The 14,554-nt window shown below is 42.0% G+C and overlaps 1 protein-coding gene across 5 annotated transcripts in view; it reads right to left on the bottom strand.

The window, feature by feature from the left end:
• The window catches only part of KBTBD12 (kelch repeat and BTB domain containing 12), a 79,711-nt gene extending 71,188 nt beyond the window's left edge, over nt 1-8,523 (bottom strand). For 3 of the 5 annotated variants that reach the window (XM_063630218.1, XM_063630219.1, XM_063630217.1), the window contains exons 1-2: nt 7,775-8,523; nt 569-1,750 (exon numbers count right to left, since the gene is read on the bottom strand). In XM_063630218.1, the coding sequence (XP_063486288.1) occupies nt 569-1,638 (1,070 nt within the window). In that variant the 5' untranslated portion in view covers nt 1,639-1,750; nt 7,775-8,523. Of the gene's footprint in view, nt 1-568; nt 1,751-7,774 lie in introns of those variants that run through there. The other 2 variants (XM_063630216.1, XM_055259752.2) reach the window with 2 other exon arrangements.
• Nucleotides 8,524-14,554: the final 6,031 nt, after the last annotated feature.

Genomic DNA, 14,554 nt, shown 5'->3' with positions numbered 1-14,554 from the left:
TGACAGATTATTAGTAATTTATGGTTAAGGAAAAAATTACTTATTGCTCTAAATTATGAACTAAAAAAAATTCAAAGGAGTCTGTGTTAATAAACTTTCCTTCTTGTTATATTAAGATCTTTAAAAACAAAGCAGTATATTAAACGCTATATATGGATAAATAAAGCTAAGAGTAAAAACTAAAATGGGATCATAGTAAACACATTTAACTTATGCAAATTCAACTATATGTTAGCAAAGGAAGAGAAAAATAATTTAAAAATGTGGGAGATTTAATTATGAAAGTTATATATACGCTACATTTATATTTCATATAATATACATTATATATATATTTTTATATATGCTATATTTATGAGTTATAGATTTTATATATATATATAAATGTATACACACACACACACACACACACACAAAAGCATGTTCTGTATACTATTCCTTATGGGAGATGAAGAGGGTAATTTTGACTACAAATAATTTAAGATGTGATGACTTTTTGCAGTTCTTTCTTCTACTGCTGCTAGTATCAAAACAACATAATCAAGCAAATTTGCTGCTAGATACAAACCTATAAATTTCAACATTCTTGTTCTTTTGTCTAGAGAGTTTAGAGGCACTTGCTTCTCCAGCCACAATTATAGTATTATTTTCCATGACAACACCAGTACACACAGTTCCTAAACCCTCTCCATACTTGGGAGATGAGATGAAATAGGTTTTCCGTGATACAGGATCGTAACAAAAGCTGGCATCCCCATAGCTCCTATGTCTTGATCTGATTCCTGAAGAATTGTTGCCAATGCAAAGTAGAAGACTGGTAGTCTCCATGCCATAGCGCAGATTTAGAGAGTGCTGTTGGGGTGTCTTGATGGCTTTGAATGCATTTTGAATTATGTCAACACAATCTGCATCACACAGAAGCATTGTGTTCCTTCTTAGGGCTTGTCTTAAAAAAGAAGGATTTACAAGTTCCAATCTGACTTGCTTCAAAAGCTCAACAAGATGCTCTGTACGCAATTCTTTGTTATGATTTACCCATCTCAGAACTAAGTCCAGAATGCTCTCTTCTCTGGATATGTTAAGATCATCTGATTTAATAAGTGTCAAAAATTGGTGCACCTCGATTTCTAGTATTTCTTCATGTAAGCTCACCTCGGCAAAGTGCTGATATAAATATTTCTTCGATCGATCAGATAAATCTTCAGCTCCAATCTGCTTTGCAAAATAATAGATACCTAAACAGTTGGAGGCATCCATGTGGTCCATCATATATTTTTGACACACACTGAAGACTTCTTCCATCTGCATAAAATAGGCGGCCATAGCTACAGTCTGTACATTGGCATTATTGATCTCCAAAGCTGCATTGTACATGTAATTTAATAACACCAACACACTTTCTGCTGTGATGTCATAAAGTATGACTTCCCTTTGATTACATTCAAGTAATCCACAGGTGAACATAGCTTTGAAATAAGGGCTAAATGCAGCCAGGACCAGTCTGTGGCAAGAAAATTTCTCTCCTTCTGCTATGAGTACCACATCAATCATTTCTGCTAATTCTTTCATGTTCTTAATTTTATTCAGTAAATTCAAGCTATGTTGGTATTTTTCTTTTCCCTCAATCTTGCACTCCATGATCTACTCTCCAAAGTTTCCAACTAAGTCTTCTTTAACTGTAGCTTGATTCCTGAGGGGCTATTTTCATGTCTGATTACTCACAAAGCTACGGAGATGTCAGGAAACATTTCTAAGGGAAAGAAAAAAGGCAGTTTTCTTCTAAGAAAAAATTCTCTATAATTTAGATATGTAGCATTAGTTCTAAAAAGTATTTATAAACAAATATTATTCACTCTAGCAGAGCAGTTTAAGATAACTACTTTTGTATCTAAAAATATTAATTTTGATTATGTAAACAGTAATAAATTAACTGCTGTGACAAATTCTCCTAATCAGTGGCAGAGATTTTTCTAGGACTGCAAAGACTTCCCTCCCAACATGTATGGAAAGAGAAGTGAGAAGCTGGGCACATTTTGCAATTCCATTTCCAGTTACCAAATACAGCTGACCTGCAGGCAGAGGATATAGGGGCATCAGTTAATATTCTCTCCAAGGAGATGCAAAATCATCCCAAAGGTTATATGCATCCGCTCCAAAAAATACACCCAACTGTTATAATAGTCAGTCCATAAATTCATGACTGGGGCCTTGTACAATATACCCTGGAAGAGGAAAAACTGAAAAAAAGTCCACTAAAATTCTGCTCAAACTTTGATGTGGGACAAATAATTCAAAGCAGTAGATAACACAAAGATTATATCTACTGGGCTTTGGAAGGCACTACCAAATGTCAGCTGATCTGAAAAGTCACAATATTTAAAACATACAACTAAATTACCCTAAACTTAGAAAATGCCTAAAACTATATGATTTCTCTGTTCTTCCTCCTTGCTCAGCTTTTATTTTTTCCCCAATTCACAGTGGCAGAGACTGAATCTCTCTTCACCTTAAAAAGCATTAGTCTAAGTTTTTTAAAGCTAGCTGTCTTTTCTTCACATTCCCTGGATAAATGGAAATGGGATGTTTCAAGGAAGTTCATTTAAATTAGCTTTTGTTTTAAAGAAGGACATTCCTAGAGTCAGAAACCTTAATGTTAGAAGAGGATCTTAAGTGTCTACACCTTTTCCAGTTCTAACTTGGCTGTAAGTTGCAAGCAGTGAGAATAACATTGATGGGAAAAGTTAATACATTTATAAATTATGATTAACATAATATTGTAACTATTCTCCACTTCTCTGCTTAAACCCAGCTGAAGTTTGGGGTGACTATTCTCCACTTCTCTGCTTAAACCCAGCTGAAGAGTTTTGAGAAGTGAAATGGTCCTGTTTTAAAAAGAGCATCTGGATATCCCCAGATTCCCAAACATAAATCAACTTATTGAATAAATATTTTGCTTGGATGCAGTTTCTCTGTCTTAAAAACATTGGCTTTGACAACCACAAAAAACAATTTATTTTAAAATGGAAATAACTGGCGTATATATATTTGTTGTATCCCTTCTTTCCAACTGCATTTTATACAACTCCTGAAAGCTACTCTAATTGTTAGGGGTTTATAGACCAAATGAATTTACTGATGGAAATCCAGAAAAATACCTGGGCAGTTATATTAGCCACCACACCTCAAAAAAACATTCTCAGCTTTGTTTCTTGTGCATATAAGGTACATAGAAGACACTGGCATGGTACATGGGGGCTTTAAAGTGAGAGAGCCCTGGTTTGGATCCCAGTTTAGCCTAAACCTTGGCTTCTTCATCTGTAAAATGGGAATAATGTACATAAATAAAGTAGCTAAGTTAGTCTTTGGTATCCAAATGATCAATAAATGGACATTATTATTAGTTTCCAGTGATACAGCATAGTAAGCTCAAAGGTTAGGAACACAGATTTTGGCTTGGGTGACCGAGGCCTGGTTTTGAATCCTTACTCTATTATCTAGCAATATGACCACGTTCCTTAGCCTCTTTATGTTCCAGTTTTCTCACCTGAAGTTCATTTTGAGAATTCCATAAGAATATTCGGGAGAATTAAATAAGGCCATGCATGTACAATATGCAGTTTTCTTGGTAAAACTTTCTTGGTAAAGGTGAAGCAGGGTATATCTATACACTTTTCAAATAATAAAAATATTTGGGTACATATATAAACCACTGTGGGTATAGACACAGCTCCTACGTGGAGAGAGCTGATAGTAACTTTCCCTTGTAATGAGGGCAGAGTACATTCTCTTTTCATCAGCAAAACAAAACTGTATAAATGTTCTCAGTGATATAAATGGGAAGTTACTCACTGCTTCAATTTATAGAAGACTGAACTGATGCATTCATAATAATAGTACCCATAATAATAGAGAAAAATGGAGTAGCAAAGATGCATATAAATCACAAGAATAAACGCTAATTACTTTCTAAGTCCAAAAAGCAGTTATACTCCTGTCCACTGTATTTCATTTTGAGAAATGGACCACCGTAAATGTTAATGTGGTGCAAAAAAATGTCAATTTCTTTAAGTCACGAATGTTTGACAGAATTTTATAATCTTTACATTATCTTTACTATATTATTTTTACTGCTTAAGTTGCTACTTTCTCTAAATAATGGTTGATATATGACCATGCCTTCTTTTCTAGGAAACTCTCCATGTTCTGCTGAAGTTTCACTAGTTTAAATTACAGAAGCACCGTCTGAAATAGCAAAAATTTGGAAATAACTTAAACATCCATTAATAGGAGATCAGATTGTAGTATATTCACTAGAGAATACAGTACAGCAAAAAAAAAAAAAAAAAGAACTAGATCTACATGTGTCAACATGGCTGTATCTCACAAACATAATAATGTGTGAAAAAGACTGGGGAATATACATGCCACATACCACTGATATATTTCTAATATGCAAAACAATATTATATATTCTAATAGAGTAAATACTGATGATCGATTTTAACAAAGTAATTATGAGTATTTGGTGAATCTGGCATAGGGCATATAGGAGTTTTTTGTACCATTCTTGGAACTTTTCTGTAAGCTTGGAATTATAAATTCTTTAAGGATCTGTACAACTGTAGTGGAATATAAAGACACGAAGGGTAATTAAAAACCCCAATTTCAAGACAGTGTTTCCCTTCAGGAGTTGCAGAAAAAGAGGGATGCAAGTGGGGAAGGATGACAAGGAGTTTCAACTGTATAAATGTTTAATTTCTACAGCTGTTTGGTGGGTATCCAAGACATGCTTTATTATTCTTAATGCCTCTTTGTATATCTTAAATATTGTATAAGCTCAAAATTTTAAAAAACTGCATTGGAGTCACAGCTTTTGAAAAACCTAAATGTTGTAAACCGTGTAAACCATATGTGAATTATCAGATTTACATGCACATATATATATATTAGAGAGAGAGATAATAGATACATCATGAATTTTCTTTTTAATGTGTCAGGGTGTAGGGAGCCCAATTTATGAGTGATTGGAAAAACAAAAAATTATGACCTCCTTATCTAGTCTGAATGAGGACTGCTTTGAAAACTGTGGTTATAGCCCTCCCTCCACCTCAATATCCCTGGCATCAGCCTGTATGAGAGGGAAGAGCAAATACAATTCCTAATCCTGCTTCAGTAGGAAAATAAGTTACTGCATTCCTAAACTGGCATGTATTTTCTCCCATGAAAATGTTCAGTATGCACTTTGGGAGGCTGAGGTGGGTGGATCACAAGGTCAGGAGTTCGTGACCAGCCTGACCAACATGGTGAAACCCCGTCTCTACTAAAAACACAAAAATTAGCTGGGCATGGGGATTGCACCTGTAATCCCAGCTACTCAGGAGGCTGAGGCAGGAGAATCACTTGAACCTGGGAGGCAGAGGTTGCAGTGAGCCAAGATCGTGCCACTGCACTCCAGCCTGGGCAACAGGCTGTTTAAGTTATTTCCAAATTTTTGTTATTTCTGAGACTCTGTCTTGGAAAAAAAAAAAAAAAAGTTCCGTATGGTGAGTAGCTTATAATCATGATAGAGTCGATCAACATCAAACCCACTGATTTTTATCGAGGAAAGACTGAAGACAAGAGAAATGACTTGGACAGGGCTAAATTCCAGTCTGTGGATGGGATAGGAGCAGGGTCTTACACTTTGTTCCTTGGCAATCCAAGGAACATCGACATTATGATGTCAGAAAATGATGTCCCAGTTTCAGTGTTTAAAACAAAACCATTTTTAAGGGTGGGACCCTTTTGTACATTGGTCACTACCGTGTATAAAGTTATTACCCCACATTACAAAAATATCCCGGGCCTATTTTCACCAACACTACCCCTCATTCAGGCATTCTGGCACCTCCCAACCTTTCCTGCCTCATCTCCTGACTTTCCTTCCTTATATTTTTCAATCTTTGAGTAGTACCAAACCACTACAGTTCTAACACATATGGGCCTTTAACATGCTGTTCTTTTTTCTTTTTTTTTTTTGAGATGGAGTCTCGCTCTGTTGCCCAGGCTTGAGTGCAGTGGCGCGACCTCGGCTCACTGCAAGCTCAGCCTCCTGGGTTCACGGCATTCTCCTGCCTCAGCCTCCTGAGTAGCTGGGACTATAGGCACCCGCTACCACACCCAGCTAATTTTTTGTATTTTTAGTAGAGACGGGGTTTCACCGTGTTAGCCAGGATGGTCTCAATCTGCTGACCTCGTGATCCGCCCGCCTCGGCCTCCTAAAGTGCTGGGATTACAGGCGTGAGCCACGGCGCCCGGCTAACATGCTGTTCTGTCTTTATCCGTGTAAATCTGTGTCAGAAATATCTCCCCCATCCACCTGAAAAAATATAACCTGGTCTTCAAAATTCAGCTCCGATATCACTTCCTCACTGACGCATCCCTTTGCTTTCTTGCCTGTGTTGTGTACATTGTGGTTGCTGTACTGCTATTGCCATTCACTTTTGTAGATGCTTGCCTCTCCTGTCAATGATGAGCACACTGTGGGTAAGGGACTTGTCTTCATCACTTCTGTATTCTTGAAAATGTTTACTTATTTATTTTAGAGACTGGGTCTTGCTCTGTTGCCCAGGCTGAGACCTCAGCCTCCCCTGTAGCTGCACCACTACATGCACCACTACACCTAATTTATTTATTTTTTTGTAGAGACAGGGTCTTACTGTGTTGCCCAGGTGTGTCTCAAACTCCTGGCCTCAAGCAATCCTCCTGACCTGGCCTCCCAAAGTGCTAGGATTGTATGCTTGAGCCACCATACCTGGCCACTTCTGTATTCTTGTCTGTGATGACACCTAGCACACAGGAGTTGCTCGATATGGTTTGTTCAATTAAATTAATGCTTTGTTTAGTCCTAAATTACAAGTTAATGATAACCTTTTTTCTAGGTTTTATACATGATAATAAAACATTATATTCAAGATTTTTTTCTACATATAAAATTTATTGTGATACTATAAAATATTTATTTGGTGTTTGTCCTTTTCCTGACATACAACTCCTAAAATCCTTGGAATCTCCAAAGTGATAAATACCTTTCTGTACACTAATGAGTTGACTGAGGTCTGGCAGCCTCTAGAGCTTCAGGATAGGAGCTGGTCCCCGGAAAGAATAAGGCAGGATTAGAGCACTGGGACTTTCAGCTCCATCCCTTGACCTCCAGGGAGAGGGGCAGAAAGTTAAGTTGATCACCAATCAAGCATGCCTATGTAATGAAGCCTTCATAAAAATCCCAAAAGGACAGGGTTTGGAGAGCTTCCAGGATAGCTGAACATGTGGAGGGTTCCTGAAGTGTGGTGCACCTGGCTGTACCCCTTCCCCCATATCTCATCCTATATATCGCTTCATCTGTATCCTTGTTAATATCCTTTATAGTAAACTGGAAAACTTAAGTGTTCTTCTGAATTCTGTGAGCTGCCCTAGCAAATTAAACCCAAAGAGGGAACCCCAACTTGTGATGGGTCAGTCAGAAGCTCTGGATGCTGGGACTAGTGTCTGAAGAAAGTGGTAGCCCTGTTGGACTGAGCCCTCAACCTGTGGGATCTGATGCTGTCTCCAGGTAGATGGTGTCAGAATTGCACTGAGTTAGAGGACACCCAAGCTGGTGTCTGCTGCAAAACTAAGTGATTGGTTGCTGATGGGGAGAAATCTCCACATACCTCTTGGTTAGAGGTCACAGACATTTTCTGTGTTGATTGTGTGAGAGCAGCAGACAAACAGTTCTGTGTTTTTTCCTACTCACCAATGCTTAATGCTTCAAGTTGCTATCCTCTTGTTCCAGTCAAATAAATCATTCAGAATCGTGAAGTGACTCCCTTGCTTATAGCTTGATGCACTATGACACCCAGTTTTTACTTGCACTCTCAAAATTAATTCCCAGTCATTTGCTGTCTGGGATTTGGCCCCATTCTTAAGGAACAACTGAAGCCATGTATTGGCTTCACTTACGCCTGAGATTACAAATTGGCTGTTCAGTTTTTTTTGTTTCTGCTTTTTGTTTTGTTTTGTTTTTGGTAAATTAGCTGTCAACATGCTAAGCTGAAATATTCCAGCATCTACTGAAAAAAATGAAAGCTATGGCAACACTGAGTCCTTAATTCTCAAGTGGAAACAATGTGCCGGACCTGAGTACCCAGCTGCCACCTATCAGCTGGCACATCTACTGGGCCCCATTATCCTCTTTGAGACCTGAGTGACAGTCATTATTTGTAATTCTTACGCTGTTGCTTTTCTCTTTCCTGTCCATTTACATTATCCTACAGCCATTTAAGTTTGTGACCCCCAGTTTATACGATTACGTCTCCACACCCTATTTTGTTTCAGCAACACCATCTTGCTTAAATCCTACACTTGCAGAGGCTGGTAGGAAATGGCTCAGAACACACGCACCACCCTAAGTGTACTCTGTGCTTCTCACTAGCATGGAAAAAGACCTGATTCATTTCATCATAATCCATCCCACACACCGGGCATCCAGTAACAGCCAGGTACATGGATGATAAAGGCAAATACGACTAGTTTTCTTTTCTTTGCTGAGTTCACACTGTTTTGCGTTCTCACAGTGCTTTATACTTTTCAAAGTGCTTTAATCCGCATTATAGCTCATTAGTTCCTCTTAAGAATCATTTGGGGGAAAATGTAGGGCAATTATTCTCCTGGCTTTAAAGTTAAGAGAGTTGCTCAGGGATACATTCAGCGTTTATTAAACTTAAACGAACCCTTCTAAGTGCCAGGCACTATCCTAGGTTCCGGGAAGACAACCAGGAACAGGGAAGTGCCCCTACCTTTGTTGTGCTTACAGTCTAGTTAGGGAAGGAAGGCACAATAACACATTGGTCAGATAATTTGGAGTATGATAATACTATGAAGACTACGAGCCTGAACAACCCAATGGTGAAGGGCGGAGAGGTCGGAGATGGCCTGGAGGGGAAGCTCCTGGCAGCCCGACCTGACGCCAGGCGCCGGCCCACCGCGACCCGAGGGAAGTCACTTAGAGCGGAGCCTGTAAGTGCCGGTGGCCCCAGACCGGCGCCCAGGTTCAACCTGGCCCGGAGCTGAAGCAGGGCTTGTGACTGGGGGCCGCGTTCCCCCAGGGCGCTACCCCTACTTACGAAGGTGCTGCCTGGTTCGGGGCTCGTCCCCACTCGCTCCGCAGGGGCCCCGCGATGGGCCACGACCTGGCCTGGACACTACCGGGTGGCAGGGCGGCCAGCGGGCCTGATTGACGCCACTGCCCAATATGGGCCTGTGCTGGCTGAGCGATATAAATAGAGGTCCCGCGCCCTGCGGAGGAGGAGGGAGGGCGCTGGCAGCGCCTCCGAGGCAACAGGTGCTGCCTTCGGCTTGGAGGTGGCCCGAGACCACGCCGCCGCTGCCCTCCAGCCACTGTGCGCCTGCGCACCTATTCCCGCGCTGGTTCCAGACGGCGACTACAGCCCCGGTGTCGGCTTTATGCCTGCGCAGGGTCTTCCCGCGCGCGTCCCTGACCCTACTGAGCATCCCCCGGGGAACGCTGTACGCCTGCGCAGGGTATTCCCGCGCTGGCCCGTTTGCCAGAGTGACTGAAGGCCTGCGAGGAGGGGATGGGGACAAGTGTTTAAAGAGGGTTTGGAAATCGAGCTTTGAAAAATGCCAATGTTCCCGTTAGTCTTTTAAACTTGCAAAATGACCAAAAGACCCCGTGTGTAGTCTCACTGTGACCCGGGGGTAGGGTTGCCGGGTAAAATACAGGAGCCCAGTTAAAGGTAAATTTCAGATATACAACCAGTAATTTTTAGTGGTAAGTATGTCCCAAATATCGCATGGCCAATTCACGTTTAACTTGGTGTTCCGGTTGGGTTTCGTTTTGGTCTTGTATTTTTATTTGCTACATCCTGAGCCATCAGCTTCTGATTTTTTGCCCTACACCTCTCTGAGTGGGAGGTTTCCAGGAGTTCCGAGAAAGGACTGGTTAGCCGGGAGCAGTGCAGGGATGGGAAGCCTTCCTTAGGCAAGTGTCACAAAATATGGCAGCTGTATTAGCTCAGTTAGCTTAAACCAAAGCAAAATAAAATTGTTTTCAGTGGTGGCAACATAACTTTATTATATTACTATTATTTTAGCTCTGTAGGTCAGAAGTCCAAAATATGTCTCACTGGATTGAAATCAAGGTGTCAGCAGGGCTGTGTTTGTTTCTGGGGCTTCCTGGAGCGAATCTGTCCCTGCCCTTTGCAGCTTCCGGAAACCGTCTTCATTCTTTAGCTCCTGGCTCCTTCCTCCAGCTTCCCAGCCAGAAAATAGGGCTGAGTCTTTCTCACATGCATTGTGTCTGGAGTTGGTTCCTTTCAGTGGGTTTGTGGTATGGGTCTCCCTGACTTCAAGAATGAAGCCATGGACCTTCAGTGTTAAAGCTCTTAAAGGTGGTATGGAACCAAAGAGTGAGCAGCAGCAAGATTTATTGTGAACAACAAAAGAACAATGCTTCCACAGCCTAGAAGGGGATCTGAGCAGGTTCCCTGTGCTGGCTGGGTGGCCAGCTTTTATTCCCTTGTCCCCGCCCATGTCTTGCTGATTGGTCCATTTTAGAGAGTGCTGATTGATCCATTTTACAGTGTGCTGATTGGTCCATTTTACAGAGTGCTGATTGGTCCATTTTACAAACCTCTAGCTAGCCACAGAGAACTGATTGGTGCGTTTTTACAGAGTGCTGATTGGCCCATTTTACAAATCTCTATCTAGCCACAGAGTGCTGATTGGTGCGTTTTACAATCCTAGCTACAGAACGCTGATTGGTGCATTTTACAATCCTCTTGTAAGAGAGAAAAGTTCTCCAAGTCCCCACCCAACCCAAAAGTCCAGCTGGCTTCACCTCTCAGCATCACTTTGACACTAACTCTTCTGCCTACCTCTTCCTTTTTTTTTATTGTGGTAAAATATACATAACATAACGTTTACCATTTTAATCCTTTTTAAGCATAGTCAGTGGCATTATGTTAATAATGTTGTACAACCATAACCAGTATCCATTTCCAGAATTTTTTCATCATCTCAAAAGAAAGTTGGTACTCCTTAAACAATAACTTATTTCTCCCTCCCTTTTAGCACCCGGTAACCTCTATTCTACTTTTTGCCTCTATGAATTTGCCTATTCTAGGTGACTTATATGAGCAGAATCATATAGAATTAGTCCTTTTTGGGGGGAGGGGGGAGGGGGCGGGGAGCGGGGACAGTGTCTCACTCTGTCGCCCAGGCTGGTGTTCAGTGGTGCGATCTCAGCTCACTACAACCTCTGCCTCCCCCGTTCAAGCGATTCTCCTACTTCAGCCTCCCAAGTAGCTGGGATTACAGTCGTGCTCCATCACGCCCAGCTAATTTTTGTATTTTTAGTAGAGACGAGGTTTCACCATGTTGCTCAGGCTGGTCTCAAACTCCTGACCTCAGGAGATCCACTCGCCTCAGCCTCCCAAAGTGCTGGGATTACAGGAGTAGTCCACCGCGCCTGGCCAGAATTTCTCCTTTTGTAACTGGCTTATTTAACTGAGTATAATGTCCTTTCTTTTCTTAAGGCTGAATAATTTTTTTCTGTGTATATGTGTGCATTTATATACCACACTGAAAACAAAACAGATTTTATATTGGTAAGTAAAGTCCCTTTAAACATTTTAGAAGGTATTCATGTCAATGAAGAATGCTTGCATGCATTTGTATTTATACTTACTTTTTTCTTTCCTTTTTTAGAGACAGGGTCTCACTTTGTCATCTAGGCTTGAGTGCAGTGGTGCAGTCATAGCTCACTGCAGCCTCAAACTCCTGGGCTTAAGTGAACCTCCTATTTCAGTCTCCCAAATAGTTGGGATTACAGGTGTGCACCACCATGCCTGGCTAATTTTTAATTTTTTTTAGAGACAGATAGGATCTCCCTGTGTTGCCCAGGATTGTCTCAAACCCGTGGGATGAAGCCATCCTCCCGCCTCAGCCTGTTGAGCATACACATACATACTTACAGTTATTTGAGGAAATTCCTGTGTCCTTTCCCCACAAACGTCCCTTGATCCAGTTAGTCCTAGTTAGATCCTTCTGCGACTATTTTCTTTCCTGCTTCTGGTTTTGTTTATGAGATGTTTGTGTGAACCTAATGAATCTTTCTCAGCTTGCTTTGAAGGTCCTGTTCAATTTCCTATTGGGCTACTTTATTTTACCTTTTTCATTTGTTTCAGGAAGAAGTGAAATATGCTATGAAGAGTCAGCGCTTGGGGTCTGGAGGCTAATTTAGATGCTGGGCCGTATCACTAAGTGACTATAGTTGATTCTCAAAACATCCATTTGCCAAATGATTAATGAAGTATTAATATTTATCAAATCTACTGATTTATCAATAACTTGATTTAAGGAATATGCATCTGGAATATATTACATATGAAAATGTACTTCCTTACCCTGCACTAACTTACTATTCTTTTTCTATTTACTGCTCCTTCCTACTGGGTCCCTCTCTCTCGCTCGCTCTTGCTCTCTCTTGCTCTCTGTCTCTCTCTTCTTGAGGTATTTTCCCTCCTCTTTCTATTCAAAGCTTTATTTTCAGTCTTTGCTTTCTTACAGTGTTGAGTTGTTTCTCTGTATTCCTGTGTGCAGATTTTGTTATTTTTATATAATTTATTCCTTTATTCTTTGAAGCTGATCTACCCGTGTCTGGCTCCCTTTTATTGTGAGTAGACTCTGGGCAGCTTTTTCTTGACACAGAAACCATTTTCTTTCCACACACCCACTCCCACTCCATATCATTCCTACCTTTTGAAGGAGGAATACACATGTCTGAAATAGTACTTCTCACACAGTGCAGCCTGTTTCTTGTCTTGAGCCAAGTCTGTAACTTGGCTTAAGCAGTTTCCTCATTAGATGAACCCTGGCTCTTAAATGAAAAACAAGCAACTTCATTCAATCCCCAAAACAGCCTGCCGCAGCACGAGGAGCAGCCACACCCCAGTGGTGCCAGCTTTCTTCTCTTTTTCTTCCATGTCTGCCCTCTTACTAGCTTGCACCAGTTCTGCTGCTGCATGATATTGTCTGTGGAGCAATTTTTAAAAAAGTATCAGCTGCTTCTTTCCATCCTCCTTCATCATGTATTTCCTTAGGAGACTTTGTTCTTCTAATCCGTTCCAAAAAGTAAAACTATTCCAGGCTCATTGCCTCCGGGGGAGAGTCAGGCCGGTGGAAAACAGGGAGGGAATGGAGGAAATGGTCTCCTCTTGACACGTGCCATTCCAGAAGTCCAGGCCCTTTCAGGAAAGCCATGCATTACTGGCATGCATGAAACATTTGGGCGACAACCTAAATTAGAGCAGTGCATCCTCCTGCCATATCCTCTTCCCCAGCTGAGGAGAGGAGGCAGTTTCTGAAGAACAAGGAAGGAAAGCATAGATTTTCCTAGGCTTTGAGGAAGAAGACCTGCATCCTGTTTGGCTGGACTAATTGTAGGGAGGCTTGGGGGATCTAAGGAGAGAAGGAATGGCTGTCTCCCTTGCTGAGAAGGGTCACAGGGAGGCAGCCAGAACCCAGTGGGCAGCAACGACTTCATAGTGTGGCTGAACAGCAAGGGCTCCAGACAGCCCTTCCAGAGGCCTTGGTGTCCCCAAGGCCCTGATACAGTAGAGAGAGCCACTGAACCAAGGGGGCCCATGCAGACAGGCACGTGGGGAGCCCTCACACAACCAAGAACCAAGGACAGTGGACCTCTCTGTGGGTGTCAGTGCAGACAGATGGCAGACGTCGAGTTCCAGAAGGATGCCCCTTCCCCTGACTCTGGTGTCTTGGTAAGAGCCCCCCTCCCAAACTTAGAGGTGACCCTGGAAAGGGGAAGGATTGGGCATCCTGGTGGCCTGGGGGCTTCAACTAGAACTTGTTAGCACAATCAGGTTCTGTTTCACACACACATTAACTTGTGGACTGTCAAGATGGAAGGCATGACATAATACAAGGTCTGGCCTGGAACCTTAGTTTCAGCATGCTACGAAGAGCACCTTGAAAGACAGATAAGAAACAGGAGCTGAACTGATTACCACTATATAATTTGCTGATTCCTTTCATCTTGTCTATTCACTCTCACCCTCAAATGTGAGCTCCCTGAGGGCAGGGATTACATCTGTCGTGTTCACTGCTGTATCCCCAGCCCGTGGGAAAGTGCCTGGCACAAAGTAGATACTCAGCAAATGTCAGCACAGTGAATGAACAAGTGAGTGGGTCAGAGTCTCAGTTACGGAGTGGAATTCATTCTGGCTTGTCTGGGAATACCACACAACCGGGCTCAGATGTTACAGCCCTGGGAGTGATGGCTCTTCTTCAGCCAAAAGAAATGCCCCTGCCCCATGCTGCTCTGCCCCTGTTCCAAGACGGAACTCCAGAAGCTTCTGCAGCTGCATCAGACTCTTCCCTCATGGTGCCTGCCAGATGATTGTGTCTCTCTCAGGCTCCCGCCTCCCCTCCACCTCCAGGTCTCCTGGGAGAGCCTCTGATGGCAGAGGCAGGTCACAGGTGTGCACCCTGACTT

The sequence above is a fragment of the Symphalangus syndactylus genome, chromosome 21 (genome assembly GCF_028878055.3).
Source record: "Symphalangus syndactylus isolate Jambi chromosome 21, NHGRI_mSymSyn1-v2.1_pri, whole genome shotgun sequence".
Lineage (NCBI taxonomy): Eukaryota > Metazoa > Chordata > Mammalia > Primates > Hylobatidae > Symphalangus > Symphalangus syndactylus.
The sequence above is the reverse complement of the archived record's forward strand: the minus strand, read 5'-3'. Positions and strand labels throughout refer to the sequence as shown.